This window comes from Oenanthe melanoleuca, chromosome 25 (genome assembly GCF_029582105.1).
Source record: "Oenanthe melanoleuca isolate GR-GAL-2019-014 chromosome 25, OMel1.0, whole genome shotgun sequence".
NCBI classification, from domain to species: domain Eukaryota; kingdom Metazoa; phylum Chordata; class Aves; order Passeriformes; family Muscicapidae; genus Oenanthe; species Oenanthe melanoleuca.
In genome coordinates, this window is record NC_079358.1 from 5511935 (window position 1) to 5535668 (window position 23734).

At 46.5% G+C, this 23734-nt stretch overlaps 3 protein-coding genes and 1 long non-coding RNA gene across 6 annotated transcripts in view; 3 read left to right on the forward strand and 1 right to left on the reverse strand.

Annotated features, from left to right (window-relative positions):
* The window catches only part of LOC130263338 (transcription initiation factor TFIID subunit 6-like), an 11159-nt gene extending 10342 nt beyond the window's left edge, over positions 1 to 817 (forward strand). Inside the window, exon 11 of the mRNA XM_056510843.1 lies at positions 789 to 817. Coding sequence (XP_056366818.1) covers positions 789 to 817 — 29 coding nt within the window. The remainder of the gene's footprint in view (positions 1 to 788) is intronic.
* A 48-nt stretch (positions 818 to 865) lies between these two features.
* LOC130262955 (uncharacterized) lies at positions 866 to 1418 on the reverse strand. Of its 2 annotated transcripts, none has more exons than XR_008842192.1 (3): positions 1257 to 1418; positions 1061 to 1166; positions 866 to 1026 (listed from the first exon to the last, which is right to left on the reverse strand). It is a non-coding gene; the product is annotated as an uncharacterized LOC130262955 (long non-coding RNA). The 2 variants fall into 2 exon arrangements; XR_008842193.1 differs by having other exon boundaries at positions 1061 to 1143; positions 1186 to 1418.
* Positions 1419 to 6162: 4744 nt separating this feature from the next.
* Positions 6163 to 7275, forward strand: C5AR1 (complement C5a receptor 1). Its single transcript, XM_056510271.1, has one exon. The coding sequence runs from the start codon at positions 6187 to 6189 to the stop codon at positions 7273 to 7275; it is 1089 nt and encodes a 362-aa protein (XP_056366246.1). The 5' UTR covers positions 6163 to 6186.
* A 6513-nt stretch (positions 7276 to 13788) lies between these two features.
* LOC130262765 (leucine-rich repeat and fibronectin type III domain-containing protein 1-like protein) lies at positions 13789 to 22854 on the forward strand. 2 transcript variants are annotated; one of them, XM_056510221.1, is made up of 2 exons: positions 13789 to 13970; positions 21408 to 22854. In XM_056510221.1, the coding sequence occupies exon 2, from the start codon at positions 21427 to 21429 to the stop codon at positions 22852 to 22854; it is 1428 nt and encodes a 475-aa protein (XP_056366196.1). In that variant the 5' UTR covers positions 13789 to 13970; positions 21408 to 21426. The 2 variants fall into 2 exon arrangements, 1 of the variants encoding a protein (XP_056366196.1); XR_008842150.1 differs by lacking the exon at positions 21408 to 22854 and adding an exon at positions 18076 to 18204 and having other exon boundaries at positions 13847 to 13970.
* The last annotated feature ends 880 nt before the right edge of the window (positions 22855 to 23734 follow it).

Below are 23734 nucleotides of genomic sequence, written 5' to 3' on the forward strand. Positions count from 1 at the left end.
ACCTGAAGGAGGCCAAAATTCACCTGAGAGATCCTAAATCTCACCTGGGGATCCAAAAACTCACCTGGGGGGTCCAAAACACCTGGGGGAGCCCAAAATTCACCTGGGGGACCCCAAAATCCACCTGAAGAATCCCAAAATTCACCTGAGAGATCCTAAATCTCACCTGGGGGATCCAAAAATTCACCTGAGGGATCGAAAACTCACCTGGGGGAGTCCAAAATTCACCTGGGGGGCACCTGGGGGACCCCAAACTTACCTGAGAGATCCTAAAATTCGCCTGGGGGGTCCCAAATTTACCTGAGGGAGCCCAAAACTCACCTGGGGGGTCCCAAAATTTACCTGAGGGAGCCCAAAACTCACCTGAAGGAGCCCAAAATTCACCTGAGGGATCCCAAAATTCACCTGGGGGGGTCCAAAATTCACCTGAGGGATCCCAAAACTCACCTGGGGGATCCAAAAATTCACCTGGAGCCCAAAACTCACCTGAGGGAGCCCAAAACTCACCTGGGGGGTCCCAAAATTTACCTGGGGGAGCCCAAAATTCACCTGAGGGATCCCAAAATTCACCTGAGAGATCCTAAAACTCACCTGGGGGGGTCCCAAAAGTCACCTGGGGGCCCCAAAATTCACCTGAAAAACCCCAAAACTCACCTGAAGGAGCCCAAATTTCACCTGGGGACCCCAAACTCACCTTTGGGATTTTGGGATTTTTTTTTTTTTTGGGTAGGGGGGTGGGGAGGTCTCACGCCCCTCCCCTCCCCCCCCTCTTTTCTCTCCCCCCACAGGAGGAACCGGCGACCCCCCCCAGGTGTGACGAGGGGGGAGGGGACACCCCAAATCTCACCTGAGCACCCCAAAAAATCTCCAAAATCTCACCTGAGACCCCAAAAAAATCCCCAAAATCTCACCTGGGACCCCAAAAAATCCCCAAAATTTCACCTGGGGGGGTCCCCAAATCTCACCTGGGACCCCAAAAAAATCCCAAAATCTCACCTGGGACCCCAAAAATCCCCAAAATCTCACCTGGGGGGTCCCCAAAAAAATCCCAAAATCTCACCTGGGACCCCAAAAAATCCCCAAATCTCACCTGGGGGGGTCCCCAAATCTCACCTGGGACCCCAAAAAATCCACAAATTTCACCTGGGGGGGTCCCCAAATCTCACCTGGGACCCCAAATCTCACCTGGGACCCCAAAAAAGCCCAAATTTCACCTGGGGGGGTCCCCAAATCTCACCTGGGACCCCAAATCTCACCTGGGACCCCAAAAAAATCCCCAAATCTCACCTGAGACCCCCCCCAGGTGTGACCAGGACCCCAAAAAATCCCAAAATCCCCTCGGGGGAGTCCCCAAAAATTCCCCCCCCAAAGGGATTTTGGGGTCCCCTCCCCAATTTTGTTTTTGTTAAATAAAAGTTCCAAAATTTCTTTGGTTTTGTCTTTAATTTTGGGGGGGGGGGAGGGGATTAATTTTGGGGGGCTCCCCTTGATTTGGGGTCTTCAAGGAATTCTTTCACCCCCAAAAACCCAAAAATTTTGGGGCGAATCTTCCAAAAAATCCAAATTTTAAGGAGATTTGTAAAAAAAAAAAAAAAATCCAAATTTTTGGGAAATCCTCAAAAAAAACCCCAAAATTTTTGGGAAATCATCAAAAAAAACCCAAATTTTGGGGTAAATCCTCCCAAAAATCCCAAATTTTGGGGACATTTCTAAAAAAACCTCGAAATTTTTGGGAAATCCTCAAAAAAAACCCCAAATTTTGGGGCAGTTCCTCAAAAAAAACCCAAATTTTGGGGCAGTTCCTCAAAAAAACCCCAAATTTTGGGGTGATTCTTCCAAAAACCCCAAATTTTGGGGCAATTCCTCAAAAAAAAACCCCAAATTTTGGGGTGATTCCTCAAAAATAACCCCAAATTTTGGGGTGATTCCTCCAAAAATCTGAAATTTTTGGGAAAATTCTGAAAAAATCCCAAATTTTGGGGCGATTCCTCAAAAAAAATCCGAAATTTTGGGGTGAATCCTCAAAAAAACCCCAAATTTTGGGGCAAATCCTCAAAAAAACCCAAATTTTTGGGAAATCCTCAATAAAATCCCAAATTTTGGGGTGAATCCTCAAAAAACCCCAAATTTTGGGGCAAATCCTCAAAAAAACCCAAATTTTTGGAGATTCCTCAAAAAAACCCCAAATTTTTGGGAAATCCTCAATAAAATCCCAAATTTTGGGGTGAACCCTCAAAAAAAATCCCAAATTTTGGGACAAAACCCTCAAAAAAAAACCCCAAATCCGGAGCGATTTTCTCCCAAAAACCCCCAAATTTTGGGGTTTTTTCCCCCAAAACCCCCCAAATTTTGGAGTTTTTTTTTCCCCCAACCCCCCCAAAATTTTTTGGGGGGTTTCCCGCCCCCTCGGCCCCTCCCCTCCCCCCCTTTTTTGGGGTTTCCTGCCCCCCCCGCCCCCATTTCCCCTTCCCGCGGGTTCCGCCAAAACCGCGGCCACCGCTGCAGGTGAGGGGGGGGAGGGGCGGATTTTGGGGGGTCCCGGGGTGGAATTTGGGGACCCCTCCCCTTCCGGCCCAATTTTGGGGGGTCCCTGCCTCATTTTTGGGGGGGTCTCCGCTGAAATTTTGGGGTTTCCGCTCCGTTTTTGGGTTTTAATTCTCGTTTTCGGGGCGTTCCCGCCTCGATTTTTTGGGGGGGATTTCGGTTTTTTTGGGGGGATTTTCCCAGTTCAGACCAGTTTGGGGGGGGTCTCCAGCCCAGTTTGGGGGTCTCAAGCTCATTTTTGGGGGTCTCAACCTCATTTTTGGGGTCTCAACCTCATTTTTGGGGGGTCTCCACACCCGATTTTGGGGAATTTCCAGCCTCGTTTTGGGGTTTCCAGGTCGATTTTTTGGGGGGGATTTCGGGTTTTTTGGGGGGATTTTCCCAGTTCAGACCAGTTTAGGGGCGTCTCCAGCCCAGTTTGGGGGTCTCAACCTCATTTTTGGGGTCTCAACCTCATTTTTGGGGTCTCAACCTCATTTTTGGGGGGTCTCCACACCCGATTTTGGGGAATTTCCAGCCTCGTTTTGGGGTTTCCAGGTAGATTTTTTTGGGGGATTTCGGTTTTTTTGGGGGGATTTTCCCAGTTCAGACTAGTTTGGGGGGCGTCTCCAGCCCAGTTTGGGGGTCTCAACCTCATTTTTGGGGGTCTCAGGCCCATTTTGGGGGATTCTCCAGTCTCATTTTTGGGGTCTCTGGTTCCATTTTTGTGTTTCTGGGTCCCAGTTTTGAGTTTCTCTGTCCCAATTTTGGGGTCCCAAATCCCATTTTTGGGGTCCTAGCCCAATTTTTGGGGTCCCAAATCCCAATTTTCGGGGTCCCCAACCCCATTTTGGGACTCCCAGCCCCATTTTTGGGGCCCCAGCTCCATTTTTTGGGTCCTCGCTCAATTTTTGGGGGTCTCAACCCCATTTTTGGGATCCCAAATTTTGTGTTCCCAGCCCCATTTTGGGGTTTCCAGCTCCATTTTTGGGGTCCCCACCCCCATTTTGGGGCCTCCAGCCCCATTTTTGGGGTTCCCAGCCCAAATTTTGGGGTCCCCACTCCCATTTTTGGAGTCCCCAATCCAAATTTTGGGATCCCCAGCCCCGTTTTTGGGGTCCCAAATCCCATTTTTGGGGTCCCCAATCCCATTTTTGGGGTCCCCAATCCCATTTTTGGGGTCCCAAATCCCATTTTTGGGGTCCCCAGCCCCTTTTTTGGGGTCCCAAATCCCGATTTTGGGGTCCCCACCCTCCCTTGTCCCCCCCTTTTCTTCCCCTGCCCGGAAATGGAATTTCCTCATCCTCCCCTCCCCCACCCCATGGCGCAAGAATTTGGGAGAGGAACTTGGGGGAGGGGGGGGGAGGGGCAGCTCCACCCTCCCCCCGAGGGGTGGGGACCCCAAAAACGGGGCTGGGGACCCCAAAAATGGGTCTGGGGATCCCAAAAACGGGATTGAGGACCCCAAAATGGGGTTGAGGCCCCCAAAATTTGGACTGGGGACACCAAAAATGGGATTGGGGACCCAAAATTGGGGCTGAAGACCCCAAAATTGGGGCTGGGGACCCCAAAAATGGGATTGGGGACCCCAAAATTGGGGCTGAAGACCCCAAAAACGGGGCTGAGGACCCCAAAAATTGGATTGGGGACCCCAAAAATGGGATTGGGGACCCCAAAATTGGGGCTGAGAACCCCAAAATGGGTCTGGGGATCCCAAAAATGGGATTTGGAACCCCAAAATTTGGGCTGGGGACCCCAAAAATGGGATTGGGGATCCCAAAAATGGGATTGGGGACCCCAAAATTGGGGCTGGAGATCCCGAAAATTGAGGCTGGGAGTTCCAAAAATGGGACTGGGACCCCAAAATTGGTGCTGGGGACCCCAAAAATGGGATTGGGGATCCCAAAAATGGGATTAGGGACCCCCAAAATTGGGGCTGGGAACCCTAAAATAGGATTGGAGACCCAAAATTGGGGCTGAGGATCCCAAAAATGGGATTGGGGACCCCAAAATTTGGGCTGGGGATCCCAAAAATGGGTCTGGGGATCCCAGAATTGGGGCGGGGACCCCAAAATTAGGATTGGGGATCCCAAAAATGGGACTGGAAACCCCAAAAATGGGTCTGGGGATCCCAAAAACGGGGCTGGAAACCCCAAAAATTGGATTGGGGAGCCCAAAATTGGGGCTGGGGACACCAAATATGGGATTGGGGACCCCAAAAATGGAGCTGGAAACCCCAAAAATGGGTCGGGGGATCCCAGAATTGGGATTGAGGACCCCAAAAATGGGATTGGGAACCCCAAAAATGGGGCTGGAGATCCCAAAAATGGGGCTGAGGATCCCAAAAATGGGATTGGAGACCCCAAAATTGGGGCTGAGAACCCCAAAATGGGTCTGGGGATCCCAAAAATGGGATTGGAGACCCAAAATTGGGGCTGAGGACGCCAAAAATGGGAGTGAGGACCCCAAAAATGGAGCTGGAAACCCCAAAAATGGGGCTGGGGATCCCAAAATTGGGATTGAGGACCCCAAAAATGGGATTAGGGACCATAAAAATGGGATTGGGGACACCAAAATGGGGCTGAGGACCCCATAAATGGGGCTGAGGACCCCATAAATGGGGCTGGGGACCCCAAAAATGGGATTGGGCCCCCAAAAATGGGCCGGGGACCCCAAAATTAGGATTGGGGATCCCAAAAATGGGACTGGAAACCCCAAAAATGGATCTGGAGACCCCAAAATGGGGCTGGGGAACCCCAAAACACCTTGGTCACCTGGTGGGGTGGGGTTGGGAGGTTTTTAGGTGGTCCTGGAACACCTGGACAGGTGAGGATCCCACCTTGGGTTATTTTGGGTCACCTGTACAGGTGAAGAAACACCTTGGGTGGGTCAGGGGGTGTTTCTGGAGGTTCTGGATCACCTGGACAGGTGAGGAACCCACCTTGGGTTATTTTGGGTCACCTGGACAGGTGAGGAACTCACCTTGACCAGTCCCTGGCTGGGTGTGGTCACTTTTTAGGAGGTTCTGGATCACCTGACAGGTTCAAGACCCACCTTGGGTTATTTTGGGTCACCTGGACAGGTGAGGATCCCACCTTGGTTTATTTTGGGTCACCTGGACAGGTGAGGAACCCACGTTGGGATCTTTTGGATCACCTGTACAGGTGAAGAAACACCTTGGGTGGGTCAGGGGGTGTTTCTGGAGGTCCTTGACCACCTGGACAGGTGAAGAAACATCTTGGGTGGGTCAGGGGGTGTGTTTTAGGAGGTTCTGGAACACCTGGACAGGTGAGGAACCCACCTTGACCAGTCCCTGGCCAGGTTTGACCACCTTTCAGGAGATCCTTGACCACCTGGACAGGTGAGGATCCCACCTTGGGTTATTTTGGGTCACCTGGACAGGTGAAGGATCCACCTTGGGATATTTTGGGTCACCTGTCCAGGTGAAGGATCCACCTTGGGTTATTTTGGGTCACCTGGACAGGTGAGGAACCCACCTTGGGATATTTTGGGTCACCTGGACAGGTGAAGGACCCACCTTGGGTTATTTTGGGTCACCTGTCCAGGTGAGGAACCCACCCTCACCCCACCCCTCCCCACCTTAACCCCCCCCCTCACCCCCTCCCCTCCCCCCAGGTACCCCCAACATCCTCCCACCCCACCATGGCCGCCCTGCCCGCCTCCCCCTTCCCGTGGGACCACACCTGGAACTACACCTGGAACGACACCTGGAGCAGCTACAACTTCACCTACGACGACTTTCTGGACCTGGGCCCCGCCGAAATCCCGCCGGGCCACCGGCTGGCGCTGGCCCTCTACGCCGCCATCTTCCTGCTGGGCGTGCCGGGCAACGGCGCCGTGCTCTGGGTGACGGCGGCCGAGCTGCGCCGGACGGTCAACGGCGTCTGGTTCTCCCACCTGGCCTTGGCCGACCTCCTCAGCTGCCTGGCCCTGCCCTTCCTGGCCTTGCCCTTGACCGCCGACCACCACTGGCCGCTGGGCGGCGTGGCCTGCAAGGTGCTGCCGTCCCTGACGGTGCTGGCCATGTTCGCCAGCGTCCTGCTGCTGACGGCCATCAGCGCCGACCGCTACGCGCTGGTGGCTCGCCCGGTGTGGTGCCACAACCGCCGCACGCCCGCCTTGGCCAACGCGGCGTGCGCCGGCGCTTGGGCCTTGGCCGCCGCCTTGACCGCGCCGTCCTTCGCCTTCCGCGCCGTCCGGCTGGACCATTTCTCGGCCAAAGCCACCTGCGTGCTGTCCTACGCCGCCGTCCGGCAGCACCAGCGCGCCGCCGAGCTGGCCACCGCCCTGGCCCGCTTCCTCTGCGGCTTCCTGGCGCCGTTCGCCGTCATCTCGGCGTGTTACGGGCTCCTCCTGCGCCGGGTGCGGCAGAGGGGGTTGGGGAGGTCGCCGCGGGCCACCAGGACGGTGCTGGTGGTGGTGGTCAGTTTTTTCGTCTGTTGGTTGCCGTACCACGTGGTGGGGTTGGTGCTGGCGGCCGGCGCGCCGGGCACGGCGGCGTTCCGCGGCGCTCAGGCCGCGGACCCGGCGGTGGCGGGGTTGGCGTACGTCAACGGGTGCGTGAATCCCGTCATCTACCTGGCCATGGGGCGGGGCCTGGGGAGGGTGAGGCGCTCGTGGAGGGCGTTGCTGAGGGGGGTGCTGAGCGACGACCCCACGAGCGCGGCCGGGGACGGCAGGGGACGGAGCGTGGCCACGGCGGAGGAGCAGAGCGAGGGCACGGCGGTGTGAGGGGGGCGTGGGGTTGTGGTCATGGTCGTGGTCATGGTCATGGTCATCATGGTTATGGTCATTGTCATGGTCATCATCATGGTCATCGTCATTGTCATGGTCATTGTCATCATGGTTATGGTCATTGTCATGGTCATGGTCGTTGTGATGGTCATCATTGTCATGGTCATTGTCATCGTTGTCATGGTCATTGTCATCATGGTTATGGTCATGGTATTGTCATCATGGTCATGGTCATCATGGTGTTGTCATCATGGTCATGGTCATTGTCATAATGGTCATGGTCATCATCATCATCATCATGGTCATGGTCATCATGGTCATTGTCATCATCATTATCGTCATTGTCTCCTCATTGTCATCATGGTCATGGTCATTGTCATGGTCATTGTCATGGTCATTGTCATGGTCATGGCCATGGTCATCATCATGGTCATGGTCATTGTGATGGTCATCGTCATGGTCATTGTCATCATGGTTATGGTCATCGTCATGGTCATTTTGATGGTCATCATTGTCATGGTCATGGTTATGGTCATTGTCATGGTCATTGTCATCATGGTCATTGTCACGGTCATGATCATGGTCATCATGGTCATGATCATTGCTGTCATGGTCATTGTTGTCATTGCCATGGTCATGGTCATTGTCATCATGGTTATGGTCATGGTCATTGTCATTGCCATGGTCATGGTCATTGTTATCATGGTTATGGTCATGGTCATTGTCATTGCCATGGTCATGGTCATTGTTATCATGGTTATGGTCATGGTCATTGTCATTGCCATGGTCATGGTCATTGTTATCATGGTTATGGTCATGGTCATTTTCATTGTCATTGTCATGGTCACGGTCATGGTCATTGTAATGGTCACGGTCATCATCATCATCATGGTCATGGTATTGTCATGGTCATCATGGTCATGGTCATGGTTGTAATGGTCATGGTCATGGTCATGGTCATGGTCATCATGGTCATGGTCATGGTCATGGTCATCATCCTCATTGTCATGGTCATTGTCATGGTTATGGTCATCATTGCCATTCATAATCATCACGATGGTCATTGTCATGGTTATGGTGATGGTCGTTGTCATGGTCATGGTCATGGTCATCATTGTCATGGTTATTGTCATTGCCATGGTTATTGTCATCATGATAGTCACGGTCATCATCATCTTGATGGTCACAGTCATTGCCATTGCCATGGTCATGGTCATCATGGTCATTGTCATGGTTATGGTCATGGTCATCATTGTCATGGTCATTGTCATCATGGTCATGGTCATGGTTCGGTCATTGTCATAGTCTTGGTCATGGTTATGGTCATTAGTGTTATGGTCATGGTCATCATCATGGTCATCGTCATTGTCATGGTTTTGGTCATGGTCATTGTCATCATGGTCATTGTCATGGTTTGGTCATTGTCATGGTTTTGGTCGTGGTCATAGTCATCACTGTCATCATCAGCGTCATCATAATCATCATGGTCTTCATCACTGTCATCATGGTCATTGTCATCATCATCGTTATCGTCATTGTGTCATCATTGTCTCATCCTTGTCGTCATCTTCGTTGTCATTGTCATCGTCATACTCATCATCATCATCATCATGATCATGGTCATCGTTGTCATTGCCATCATCGTCATCGTCATCATCGTCATGGTCATTGTTGTCCTCATTGTCATGGTCATCATCATCATCATCATGGTCATGGTCGTCATGGTCATTGTCATCATCATTATCGTCATTGTGTCATCATTGTCTCATCCTTGTCGTCATCTTCGTTGTCATTGTCATCGTCATACTCATCATCATCATCATCATCATGGTCATCGTCATCGCCATCATCATCATCATGGTCATGGTTGTTGTCCTCATTGTCATGGTCATCATCATCATCATCATCATCATGGTCATGGTCATTGTCATAATGGTCATGGTCATCACCATCATCATCATGGTCATTGTCATTATGGTCATCATCATCACCATCATCATTGTCATTGTCATTGTCATCATCATCATCATCATCATGGTCATGGTCATTGTCATAATGGTCATCATCATTGTTTTGTCATCATCATCATCATCATTGTTGTCATTGACATCATCATTGTCATCATCATGGTCATCAAGGTCGTCATGGTCATCGTCATTGTCTCCTTGTCATTATCATCATCATCATCATGGTCATTGTCATTGTCATCGTCATCTTCATCATCATCGTCATCATCATCATCGTCATTGTCATTATCATCATCTTCATTGTCATTGTCATCGTTGTCGTCATCTTCATCATCGTCATTGTCATTGTCATCATCCTCATCATCCTCATCACGATCGTTGTCATCGTCATTGTCGTTGTTGTCGTTGTCATTGTCGTCGTTTTGGGCTGAGGGCGGGGGGATGGGCAGCTCTTCCTCCTCCTCCTCCTCCTCCTCCTCCTCCTCCTCCTCCTCCTCTTCCTCCTCCTCCTCCTCCTCCTCTTCCTCCTCCTCCTCTTCCTCCTCCTCCTCCTCCTCCTCCTCCTCTTCCTCCTCCTCCTCCTCCTCCTCTTCCTCCTCCTCCTCCTCCTCCTCCTCCTCCTCCTCCTCCTCCTCCTCCTCCTCTTCCTCCTCCTCCTCCTCCTCTTCCTCTTCCTCCTCCTCTTCCTCCTCCTCCTCCTCTTCCTCCTCCTCCTCTTCCTCTTCCTCCTCCTCTTCCTCCTCCTCTTCCTCCTCCTCCTCCTCTTCCTCCTCCTCCTCTTCCTCAATTCCTCCTTATCTTCCTCTTCCTCCTCCTCTTCATCACCTCCTCCTCCTCATCCTCTTCTTCATCACCCTCTCTTCTTCCTCCTCATCTTCCTCTTCATCATCACCCCGTCCTCCTCCTCCTCCTCTTCTTCATCATCCCCTCATTTTCCTCATCTTCCTCCTCATCCTCATCTTCATCACCCTCTCTTCCTCCTCCTCACCTTCATCACCCCCTCCTCCTCTTCCTCCTCATCTTCCTCTTCATCATCACCCCTCCTTCTCATATTCTTCTTCACCACCCCCTCTTCTTCCTCCTCCTCCTCATCCCCTCCTCTTCCTCATCTTCCTCCTCCTCCTCTTCTTCATCCCCTCCTCTTCCTCATCTTCCTCCTCCTCTTCTTATTCATCCCCTCCTCCTCCTCCTCCCCTCCTTTTCCTCCTCATCTTCCTCCTTCTCCTTTTCTTCTTCCTCTCCTTCATCACATTCTCCTCCTCCTCACCTGAGGTCCCTCTGTCCCCCTGTCCCTCTGTCCCTCTGTCCCTCTGTCCCTCTGTCCTTCTGTCTCTCTGTCCTTTGTCCCCCTGTCCCTCTGTCCTCTGTCCCTCTGTCCCTCTGTCCTTCTGTCTCTCTGTCCTTTGTCCCCCTGTCCCTCTGTCCCTCTGTCCCTCTGTCCTTCTATCTCTCTGTCCTCTGTCCCTTTGTCCCCCTGTCCCTCTGTCCCTCTGTCCCTCTGTCCCCCTGTCCCCAAATGTCCCCCTGTCCCTCTGTCCCTCTGTCCTATGCCCCTGTCCCTCTATCCCTCTGTCCCTCTCCTGTCCCCCTGTCCCCCTGTCCCTCTGTCCCTCTGTCCCTCTCCTGTCTCCCTACCCTCTGTCCCCCTGTCCCTCTGTCCCCCTGTCCTTTGTCCCTCTGTCCCCTGTCCCTCTGTCCCCCTGTCCCCCTGTCCCTCTGTCCCTCTGTTCCCCCTCTGTCCCTCTGTCCCCAAATGTCCCCCTGTCCCTCTGTCCCCTGTCCTTTGTCCCTCTGTCCCCTGTCCATCTGTCCATCTGTCCCCTGTCCCTCTGTCCCCCTGTCCCTCTGTCCCTCTGTCCCCCTGTCCCCTGTCCCTCTGTCCCTCTGTCCCACCCCCCCAATAAAAGCGGAAGCCGCCCCTCCCCCATTTCCCCTTTTTTGGGTTTTTTTGGGGCGTTTTCGGCGCGGGGATTTCGCTGACTCAGCGCATTCGGGTGACACCGGAAATGTCCCCGAGTGTCCCCACCCCGGGGGGGGGAGGGGGGGTTGGTGTCACCTGGGGGTGGCCTTGGGGACATTTGGGGGGGAGGGGGAGGTGCCGGGAGGGGGATTTGGGGAGGGGTGGGAATTCGGGAATTTGGGAATTCGGGTATTTCGAAATTTAGAAATTTGGGGATTTGGGAATTTAGGAATTCGGGGATTTGGGAATAAAGGAATTTAGAAATTTAGGAATTTGGGAATTTAGAAATGTGGGAATTTAGAAATTTAGGGATTCAGGCATTCAGGAATTCTGGGATTTTGGGATTTTGGGATTTAGAAACTTAGGGGATTCAGGAATTTAGGAACTCGGGGATTCAGGAATTTGGGGATTTAGGGGATTCAGGAATTTGGGAACTCGGGAATTCAGGGATTCAAGGATTCAGGGGTTCAGGAATTTGGGGATTCAGGGATTCAGGCATCCAGGGAACGGGATGGAATTCAGGATTTTGGGAACTCAGGGGTTCAAGAATTTGGGAATTCAGGGATTCAGGAATTTGTGAACTCAGGAATTCAGGAATTATGGGGTTCAGGGATTCCTGAATTCTGGGGTTCAGGAATTTGGGAATTCGGGGGTTCAGGGAATGGGATGGAATGCAGGAATTTGGGAACTCAGGGATTCAGGATTTTGGGAATTCAAGGATTCAGGAATTACGGGGTTCATGAATTTGGGAACTCAGGGATTCAGAAATTTGGGAATTCAGGGGTTCAGGAATTTGGGATCTCAGGGATTCAGGGAATGGGATGGAATTCAGGGATTCAGGGAATGGGATGGAGTTCAGGATTTTGGGAACTCAGGGATTCAGAAATTTGGGAACTCAGGGATTCAGGAATTCGGGAATTTAGGGATTCAGGGGTTCAGGATTTTGGGAGTTCAGGGATTCGGGAATTTGGGGGTTCAGGAATTTGGGAATTCAGGGATCCAGAGAATGGAATGGAATTCAGGAATTTGAGAACTCAGAGATTCAGGAATTTGGGAATTCAGGGAACAAGATGGAATTCAGGATTTTGGGAATTCGGGGATTCAGGAATTCTGGGGTTCAGGGGTTCAGGAATTTGGGGATTCAGGGATTCAGAAGTTCAGGAATTTGGGGGTTTAGGGATCCAGGGAAGGGGATGGAATTCAGGAACTTGGGAACTCAGGGATTCAGGAATTTGGGGATTCAGGGGTTCAGGAATTTGGGGGTTCCGGGATCCAGGGAAGGGGATGGAATTCAGGATTTTGGGAACTCAGGGATTCAGGAATTTGGGGTCCAGGGGTTCAGGAATTCGGGAATTTGGGGATTCAGGAATTCGGAAATTCAGGGATTCAGGGGTTCAGGAATTTGGGGGCTCCAGGATCCAAGTAACGGGATGGAATTCAGGATTTTGGGAACTCAGGGATTCAGGAATTTGGGAATTTGGGGATTCAGGGGTTCAGGAATTTGGGGGTTCAGGGATCCAGGGAATGGGATGGAATTCAGGAATTTGGGAACTCAGGGATTCAGGAATTTGGGAATTCAGGGGTTCAGGAATTTGGGGATTCAGGGATTCAGAGATTCAGGAATTCGGGAATTCAGGGATTCAGGGGTTCAGGAATTTGGGGGTTCCAGGATCCAAGTAATGGGATGGAATTCAGGAATTTGGGAACTCAGGGATTCAGGAATTTGGGAATTCAGGGGTTCAGGAATTTGGGAATTCAGGGATTCAGGAATTCAGGGATCCAGGGAACGGGATGGAATTCCGGATTTTGGGAGTTCAGGGGTTCAGGAATTCGGGAATTCAGGAGTTCAGGAATTTGGGGGTTCAGGGATCCAGGGAATGGGATGGAATTCAGGATTTTGGGAACTTGGGGATTCAGGAATTTGGGAACTCAGGGATTCAGGAATTTGGGAATTCAGGGGTTCAGGAATTTGGGAATTTGGGGATTCAGGGGTTCAGGAATTTGGGGGTTCCGGGATCCAGGGAATGGGATGGAATTCAGGAATTTGGGAACTCAGGGATTCAGGAATTTGGGAATTCAGGGATTCAGGGGTTCAGGAATTTGGGGGTCCAGGGATCCAGGGAATGGGATGGAATTCAGGAATTTGGGAACTCAGGGATTCAGGATTCAGGGGTTCAGGAATTCGGGAATTTGGGGATTCAGGGGTTCAGGAACTTTGGGGGTTCCGGGATCCAGGGTAGGGGATGGAATTCAGGGAATCCTGAAATCCAGGAACCCAAAAAAAAAAAAAAAAACGCGACAAAATTCCAACACCCACGGCATCGAACCCCGACCTCTAAAATTCCCGGGAAAAAAAACCTTCCCAATCCCAAAAAAACCCTCAAAAACCCAAAAAAAAAAAAAAAAAAATTCCCACCAAGGCCCCTCCCCCCGCCCCTCCCCCTTCTCCCGCCCCTCCCCCGCGGCCGCAGAGGGGGGAGGGGCGGGGGCTCCTCCTCCTCCTCTTCCTCCTCCTCCTCCTCCTTTTCCTCCTTTTCCTCCTTCTTCTTCTTTTTTTTTTTTTTTTTTTTTTTTTTTCTCCTTCCTCCTCTCTCTCTCTCTCTCTCCCTCTCTCTCTCTCTCTCTTTTTTTTTTTTTTTTTTTGGGATTTTCCTGGTTTTTCTTCCTGCTCCTCCTCCCGGGATCGCTCCCGGCCATGGAAGGCTCGGGACCCCCGGGTGGGGCGCGGGGGTCGCCGCCGCCCCCCTGAAACCGCGGCGGGAAAGGTGAGTTCGAAAAAAAAAAAGGGAGGAAAAAAATGAGAAAAATCGGGAAAAACTGAAAAAAAAAAAAAAAAACGATAATCCGCCAAAAAACGCGATAAAACGGGGGGAAAATCCGGGATAAAATCGCGATAAAATCGGGATAAAAACCGCATTTCTTCCCCCTCCCCCTCCGCGTTTTTACAGCCGCGACCCCTCCCAAATTTTCCAGATTTTTAACCCTTCCGTGGGGAAAAAAAATTAAATAAAAAAAGGGTTTTTTAAGGTTTTTTGGGGTTTTTTGGGGGGTTTTTGGGATGATTTCGAGCCTTTTTCCAGCGTCCCATAAATCCGCCGTGTCATCCAGGTGTGGTTTTTCCAGGTGTGGCTTTTCCAGGTGTTGCCACACCTGGAAAAAAATAAAAAAAAAAAAGATTTTCCCCCCCAAAAAAATCCACGCCAAAAAAAAATAAAAATTGGGGGGTTTAATATTTTTTTTTTGCTGGTTTTTTTCTGTTTTTTGTTGGTTTTTCTCGGGTTTTTTTGCACCTGCAATTCCTGATTTTTTTTATTTATTTAATTTTTTTTTTTTTTTCCCCTCGCTCCGAGCAGGGCGCGTCCTTCCCGCGTTGCGGCGCCGTTGGAATTCTCAACCTTTAAAAAAAAAAATATATTTTTAAAATAAAAATCAAATTTAAAAAAAAAAAAATCTCATTTTTTCCACCCTCAGGGTGGGGACAAAACATTGAAAATTCCCACCGGGAATTTTTTATTTTTTTTTTTATTATTAAAACCGGGATGAAAATGCAAATTTTCCCCTTTAAAAAAAAAATAAAAATATATTTATTTTTCACTCCAAACCCACCCTAAAATTCCAATATTTTCATTTTTCCCAAGAATTCTGCAGCCCCCAGGGGAAATTCCAGGGTTGCCGGTTAGAGGTTGAAAAAAATCGATTTTTTTTTTTTTTTTTTTTTAAGGAAAAAATGGGATTTTTGGAGATGTTTTGACCTTTAAATGAAGAATTCCAGGATTTTTCCTTTTTTTTTTTCCTGGAAAAATCAGGATTTACCAGCACCTGGATCAGATCCCCTCCCCCCCACTCTTTTTTTTCTTATATAATTGAGGCCAGAATTTTTTATTATTTAATTTTAGGAATATTTATTTTTTTCCAGGTGGAAAAATCCATTTTTTTTTTTTTTTTTAATTCCAAAATAATTTTTATTTTTTATTTTTATTTTTTTTTCCTTCAAGGCCTCAGGCCACACCTGGATTTGAGAATGAGCACCTGAGGTTTGGAAAAATGGGGGAAAAAAATAAAAAAAATGTATTTATTTTTTTTTTTAATAATCCCAAAATGGATTTAGGTTTGGGAATTATTTCTGGAATTTCTGGAATTTTGGGATGAGAAAAGAAACCTTGAAGAGGGTGGATCCCATTCCCTGGAAAGACCCAAAAAAAAAAAAAAAAAATGGATTTAGGGCAGGAAAAAAATAAAAAAATGGAATTTTACTGGTTTGAACTTGGGCCTTTTATTTCCCAAAATTCCAATTTTTTCCCTCAAAAATTTTGGAATTTTGGGCCTTTTATTCCCTTAAATCCCATTTTTTTTCCCTCCAAAAATCTTGAAATTTTATTTTTTTCCCACTTTTCCTTCAGAAATTTTGGAATTTTGGGCCTTTTATTCCCCCAAAATTCCAATTTTCCCTCCAAAAAATTGGAATTTTCTTTTTTTCCCACTTTTCCCTCAGAAATTTTGGAATTTTGACCCTAAATCCCAATTTTTCCTCTCCAAAAAACTGGAATTTTCTGCTCAGATTTTTTCCCAACTTTCCCTCAGAAATTTTGGAATTTTGAGCCTTTTATTCCCCCAAAATTCCAATTTTCCCTCAAAAATTTTGGAATTTTTGGGCCTGGCCAATCCCAAATCCCAATTTTTTTTTTTTTTTTTTTTGGAATTCTCTTGGAAAATCCGGATTTTTTTTTTTTTTATTTTCCTCATTTCCTGAGGATTTTTGACAAAGATTCGAAAAAATTTATTTTCCCAGAGGATTTTGGGATAAAAGGAAATTCCCAGGGGATTTCAAGGAGCTTTTGGGATTAATTGAATTTTTTTCTTTATTAAGGATGAATAAGATTATCTGTAATTAATTTGTCTTAATTAATTCTTTATTTGTCCCACTTAATAGGATTTATATAATTCTTATTTTAATTTCTATTATTGTAGAAGTGTTTTAATTAGAAATAATTTTATTCCTTATTTTAAATTTCAATTATTATTCTTTTTAATGTATCATTATCTTGATTAAATTTATTAATTAAGTTAATAAAGTTATCAACCAATTTATTAATTGACTGATATTTTTTTTCTTTGCAATTATTATTTTAAAATTTCTTCTAATTATTTATTTATCTTTTAGGTGATTATTATTATTTTATTATATATTTATATTTATATTTATATTTATATTTATATTTATATTTATATTTATATTTATATTTATATTTATATTTTAATTGCTATTTATAATTTTAAATTGTAACTTAAATATTTATTTAATATTAATTTAATAATTTAATAGATCAGATTTAAATGTTACCATTATTATTCTGAACTTATTTATTTAATTTCTTATCAATTCAGTTTTTAATTATTATTTTATTCCTTTATTCTATGACTCTTTTCAATGCACTCATATTTTAAATTCATTCTTTTATTTCTATTATTTCTTTATTTCAATTTTCAATCTTTTAACTTCTCTTATTTTAATTTTAATGATTTTAATTATTCAAAGCTTTAATTTTTTTTCAATATTTAAATTATTCTAGTGCTGTATTTGAAATACTTGAAATCTTTTTCTTTTAATATTTTTATTTGAATTATTTTAAGTATTTGACATTAATTTTTAATTAATTACTTAATAAATTAATTCCACCATATATTTTACTAATTCCACCATTTTTAAAATTAATTCCATCATTTTTTTGCTAAATCCAACTTTTTTTTTTATATATTCTACCTTTTTTTTTGCTAATTCCACTTTTTTTTTTTTTTTTCTTTTTTTTTTTTTTTTGGGATTTCTCTCTCAACTGAATTCTTGGGCTGGAATTTTCACCCTAAACTTGGTTTTAACCCCAAAACTCAACAAATTCTCCCAAAATTCTCTGTTTTATTTCCTAATCCCACCATTTTTTTTGCCAATTCCTCAATTTTCTTGCCAATTCCTCAATTTTTTCAAATTCCACCATTTTTTTCCAATTTCTTCATTTTCTTTGCCAATTCCTCAATTTTCTTCCAAATTCCTCAATTTTCTTTGCCAATTCCACCATTTTTTTCCCAAATTCCTCCATTTTCTTTGCCAATTCCACCATTGTTTTTCCCAATTCCTCCATTTCCTTGCCAATCCCACCAATTTTTTCCTAATTCCTTCATTTTCTTTGCCAATTCCACCATTTTTCTTCCTAATTCCTTCATTTTTTTAAATTCTTCCATTTCCTTGCCAATTCTGCCATTTTCTTGCCAATTCTGCCATTTCTTGCCAATTCTACCATTTCTTTGCCAATTCCACCACTTTTCCCCCATTCCACCATTTCTTTTCCATTTCCACCATTTTTTTTCTAATTCCTTCATTTTTTTTGCCAATTCCACCGTTTTTTTCCCAATTCCTCCATTTCCTTTCCAATTCCTCCATTTCTTTGCCAATTCCACCATTTTTTCTAATTCCTTCATTTTCTTTGCCAATCCCACCATTTCCTTGCCAATTCCACCATTTCCTTGCTAATCCCACCAATTTTCTTGCCAAACCCACCATTTTCGTTGCCAGTTCCACCATTTTTTCCTAATTCCTCCATTTTCTTTGCCAATTCCACCATTTCTCTTCTAATTCCTCAATTTCTTTGCCAATTCCACCATTTTTTTCCAATTCCTTCATTTTCTTTGCCAATTCCTCAATTTTCTTCCAAATTCCTCCATTTCTTTGCCAATTCCACCATTTTCTTCCCAATTCCTCCATTTCCTTGCTAATCCCACCAATTCTCTTGCCAATCCCACCAATTTTTCCCTAATTCCTCCAATTTCTAGCCAATCCCACCAATTTTCTCGCTAATCCCACCATTTCTCCCCTCCCAGATTCCCGTTCTTCCCGACGATGGAAAACCTCCTGCTGCCTCTCCTCCTCCTCCTCTTCTTCTTCTTCTTCTTCTTCTCCACCACCGGCGCCACCGACGCCCCGCCCTGCCCCAAGCGCTGCTCCTGCCCGAACCTTGACCCTAAACTTGCTTTTAACCCCAAACCTCCAGGAGTCCTCCCAAGTTTCTCCCTGATTTTTTCCCAATTTCCCCCCATTTCCATGGATTTCACCCGTTTTTCTCTAATTCCCTCCCGTTTCCGCCGATTTCTCCCAATTTTCCTTCTCAGGTTTGGGATTTTTTTTCTTTCTCACCTGAATTCCCTCGACCTCTTGGGCTGTTATCTTGATTCTAAACTTGGTTTTAACCCCAAAACTCAACTGATGCACCCAAATTCCTCCATTTTTCTTGCTAATTTTTTTCCTGACTTCATCGTTTTTCGCTAATTCCGCCATTTCCTTGTCAATTCCACCATTTTTGGCCAATTCAGCCGTTTTTATTCCAATCCCATCATTTTCTTTACCAATTCCACCATTTTTTTTCCAATTCCTCCATCTTCTTTGCCAATTCCACCAATTTTTTCCTAATTCCTCCATTTTCTTTGCCAATTCCACCATTTCTTTTCTAATTCCTCCATTTCTTTGCCAATTCCACCATTTTTTTCCAATTCCTCCATTTTTTTTGCCAATTCCACCATTTTTTCCTAATTCCTCCATTTTTTTCTAATTCCTTCATTTTCTTTGCCAATTCCTCAATTTTCTTCCAAATTCCTCCATTTTCTTTGCCAATTCCTCCATTTTCTTTGCCAATTCCACCATTTCTTTTCTAATTCCATCATTTTCTTTGCCAATTCCACCATTTTTTTCCAATTCCTTCATTTTCTTTGCCAATTCCTCAATTTTCTTCCAAATTCCTCCATTTCTTTGCCAATTCCACCATTTCTTTGCCAATTCCACCATTTTCTTCCCAATTCCTCCATTTCCTTGCCAATCCCACCATTTTCTTTGCCAATCCCACCAATTTTTTCCCTAATTCCGCCAATTTCTAGCCAATCCCACCAATTTTCTCGCTAATCCCACCATTTCTCCCCTCCCAGATTCCCGTTCTTCCCGACGATGGAAAACCTCCTGCTGCCTCTCCTCCTCCTCCTCTTCTTCTTCTTCTTCTTCTTCTTCTTCTTCTGCCCCAAGCGCTGCTCCTGCCCGAACCTTGACCCTAAACTTGCTTTTAACCCCAAACCTCCAGGAGTCCTCCCAAGTTTCTCCCTGATTTTTTCCCAATTTCTCCCCATTTCCATGGATTTCACCCGTTTTCCTCTAATTCCCTCCCGCTTCTGCCGATTTCTCCCAATTTTCCTTCTCAGGTTTGGGATTTTTTTTCTCTCTCACCTGAATTCCCTCGACCTCTTGGGTTGGAATCTTGACCCTAAACTTGGTTTTAACCCCAAAAACTCAACTGATGCACCCAAATTCCTCCATTTTTCTTGCTAATTTTTTTCCTGACTTCATCGTTTTTCGCTAATTCCGCCATTTCCTTGTCAATTCCACCATTTTTGGCCAATTCAGCCGTTTTTATTCCAATCCCTTCATTTTCTTTGCCAATTCCACCATTTCTTTTCTAATTCCTTCATTTTCTTTGCCAATTCCACCATTTCTTTTCTAATTCCTCCATTTCTTTGCCAATTCCACCATTTTTTTCCAATTCCTCCATTTTTTTTGCCAATTCCACCATTTTTTTCCAATTCCTCCATTTTTTTCTAATTCCTTCATTTTCTTTGCCAATTCCTCAATTTTCTTCTAAATTCCTCCATTTTCTTTACCAATTCCACCATTTTTTTCCAATTCCTCCTTTTTCTTTGCCAATTCCACCATTTTTTTCCAATTCCTCCATTTTTTTGCCAATTCCACCATTTCTTTGCCAATTCCACCATTTTCTTCCCAATTCCTCCATTTCCTTGCCAATCCCACCATTTTCTTAGCCAATCCCACCATTTTCTTTGCCAATCCCACCAATTTTTTCCCTAATTCCTCCAATTTTTAACCAATTCCACCAATTTTCTCGCTAATCCCACCACTTCTCCCCTCCCAGATTCCCGTTCTTCCCGACGATGGAAAACCTCCTGCTGCCTCTCCTCCTCCTCCTCCTCTTCTTCTTCTTCTTCTTCTTCTTCTTCTTCTTCTTCTTCTTCTGCCCCAAGCGCTGCTCCTGCCCGAACCTTGACCCTAAACTTGCTTTTAACCCCAAACCTCCAGGAGTCCTCCCAAGTTTCTCCCTGATTTTTTCCCAATTTCCCCCCATTTCCATGGATTTCACCCGTTTTTCTCTAATTCCCTCCCGTTTCCGCCGATTTCTCCCAGTTTTCCTCCTCAGGTTTGGGATTTTTTTTCTCTCTCACCTGAATTCCCTCGACCTCTTGGGTTGGAATCTTGACCCTAAACTTGGTTTTAATCCCAAAACTCAACTGATGCACCCAAATTCCTCCATTTTTCTTGCTAATTTTTTTCCTGACTTCATTGTTTTTCCCTAATTCCGCCATTTCCTTGTCAATTCCACCATTTTTGGCCAATTCAGCCGTTTTTATTCCAATCCCATCATTTTCTTTACCAATTCCACCATTTCTTTTCAATTCCTTCATTTCTTTGCCAGTTCCACCATTTTCTTTGCCAATTCCTCCATTTCTTTGCCAATTCCACCATTTTTTTTCTAATTCCTTCATTTTCTTTGCCAATTCCACCATTTCTTTTCTAATTCCTCCATTTCTTTGCCAATTCCACCATTTTTTCTAATTCCTTCATTTTCTTTGCCAATTCCACCATTTTCTTTGCCAATTCCACCATTTTTCTTCCTAATTCCTTCATTTTTTTAATTCTTCCATTTCCTTGCCAATTCTGCCATTTTCTTGCCAATTCTACCATTTCTTTGCTAATTCCACTATTTTTTCCCCAATTCCACCATTTCTTTTCCATTTCCACCATTTTTTTTCTAATTCCTTCATTTTATTTGCCAATTCCACCATTTGTTTTCTAATTCCTCCATTTCTTTGCCAATTCCACCATTTTTTCCTAATTCCTTCATTTTCTATGCCAATTCCACCATTTCCTTGCCAATTCAACCTTTTTTTTCCCAGTTCCTCCATTTTTTTCCCAATTCCACCATTTTTTCTAATTCCTCCTTTTTCTTTGACAATTCCACCATTTCTTTGCCAATCCCACCATTTTCTTAGCCAATCCCACCATTTTCTTTGCCAATCCCACCAATTTTTTCCCTAATTCCTCCAATTTCTAGCCAATCCCACCAATTTTCTCGCTAATCCCACCATTTCTCCCCTCCCAGATTCCCGTTCTTCCCGACGATGGAAAACCTCCTGCTGCCTCTCCTCCTCCTCCTCTTCTTCTTCTTCTTCTTCTTCTCCACCACCGGCGCCACCGACGCCCCGCCCTGCCCCAAGCGCTGCTCCTGCCAGAACCTCTCGCCGTCCTTCACCATCCTCTGCACCAAAACCGGGCTCCTCTTCGTGCCGGCCGGCATCGACCGGCGCACGGCCGAGCTGCGGCTGATGGATAATTTCATCACCGTGCTGCGGCGCCGCGATTTCGCCAACATGACCCAGCTGATCCACTTGACCTTGTCGCGCAACACCATCAGCCAGATCATGCCTTACGCCTTCTCCGACCTCAAGGGCCTCCACGCCCTCCACCTGGACAGCAACCGGCTGACGGCCATCAACGAGGAGCACTTCAAAGGGTTAATTAATTTACGCCACTTAATCCTCAGCAACAACCAGCTCAGCTTCATCTCGCCCAAATCCCTGGATGATTTCTTGGAGACCATCGAGGATTTGGATTTGTCCTACAACAACTTGGTGGACGTCCCTTGGGGGACGGTGGCCAAGCTCTCCAACGTCAACACGGTGAGTTTGGATCACAACCTCATCGAGTTCGTGCCCGAGGGGATTTTTTCCAACCTCCACAAGTTGGCCAGGTTGGACATGACCTCCAACAAGCTCAAGAAGATCCCGCCGGACCCGCTGTTCTCCCGCATCCCCGTCTACGCCAAATCCAAAGGTTCCCCCTTGACCTCCCTGGTGCTGAGTTTCGGCGGCAACCCCCTCCACTGCAACTGCGAGCTGGTTTGGCTGCGGCGCCTGACGCGGGAGGACGATCTGGAAACCTGCGCCTCGCCGCCGGAGCTGATGGGCAAATATTTCTGGAGCATCCGCGAGGAGGAATTCGTCTGCGAGCCTCCCATGATCACCCACCGGACGCCCAAATTGGTGACGGCCGCCGGCCAAAGCGCCTCCCTGAAGTGCAAAGCCGTGGGCGACCCCGACCCGTACGTCCGGTGGATCGCGCCGGACGGCAAATTGGTGGCCAACACCTCCAGGACGGTTTCGTACCGGAACGGCACCTTGGATATTTTGGAAGCGGCGTTGGGCGACCAAGGGACGTTCACTTGTATCGCCTCCAACGCCGCCGGCGAGTCGACGGCGCCGGTTGAGTTCCGGGTGGTGCCGGATGGAAACGGCACCGAGTGCGAGGAGGAGGACGGTAAAAAAACCGCCACGGCCAGGCCGGAGCCGTCGGATATTCTGATCTCGGCCAAGTCGAGTTTTTCCAACGATTCCAAGGTGGAGAAAGGGGCCCAAGGGGGGGTGGTGGTGGCCGAGGTGACGGCGACGTCGGCGCTGGTGCGGTGGCCGCCGCAGGAGGAGCTGGAAGGGTTGAGGATGTACCAGATCCAGTACAACAGCTCGGCGGATGAGATCCTGGTTTATCGGTGATTGGAGGGGGGAAAATTTGGAGGGGGAAAAGGGGAAATGGGGGGAAAAATTTGGGGAGAAACGGGTGGAAAAATGAGGGAGAAATGTGGGGAAATGGGTGTGGAATGTGGGAAAAAATATGTGGTGAATGTGGAAAAATAGGGATGTGGAAAAGGGGTGAAAAAAGTGGAAAAATAGGAATGTGGAAGAACTAGGAATGTGGAAAATTTGGAGGGGGAGGTGGGGAAATGGGGGGAAAAATTTGGGAAAAAATGGGTGGGGGAATGTGGGAGAAATGTGGGGAAATGGGTGTGGAATGTGGAAAAAATATGGGAAATGTGGAAAAATAGGAATGTGGAAAAACTAGGAATGTGGAAAATTTGGAGGGGGAGGTGGAGAAATGGGGGAAAATTTGGGAAAAAAACGGGTGGAAAAATGAGGGAGAAATGTGGGGAAATGGGTGGGGAATGTGGGAAAAAATATGTGGTGAATGTGGAAAAATAGGGATGTGGAAAAGGGGTGAAAAAAGTGGAAAAATAGGAATGTGGAAGAACTAGGAATGTGGAAAATTTGGAGGGGGAGGTGGAGAAATGGGGGGAAAAATTTGGGGAAAAACGGGTGGAAAAATGAGGGAGAAATGTGGGGAAATGGGTGGGGAATGTGGAAAAAAATGGGAAAAGTGGAAAAATAGGAATGTGGAAAAACTAGGAATGTGGAAAATTTGGAGGGGGAGGTGGAGAAATGGGGGGAAAATTTGGGAAAAAACGGGTGGAAAAATGAGGGAGAAATGTGGGGAAATGGGTGTGGAATGTGGAAAAAAAATATGTGGTGAATGTGGAAAAATTAGGAATGTGGAAAAGGGGAATGTGGAAAAGGGGTGAAAAATGTGGAAAAATAGGAA

Bases quoted from the DNA above. Each gene is read 5' to 3' on its own strand.
- C5AR1 (XM_056510271.1), top strand. From the start codon at position 6,187: ATGGCCGCCCTGCCCGCCTCCCCCTTCCCGTGGGACCACACCTGGAAC.
- LOC130262765 (XM_056510221.1), top strand. From the start codon at position 21,427: ATGGAAAACCTCCTGCTGCCTCTCCTCCTCCTCCTCTTCTTCTTCTTC.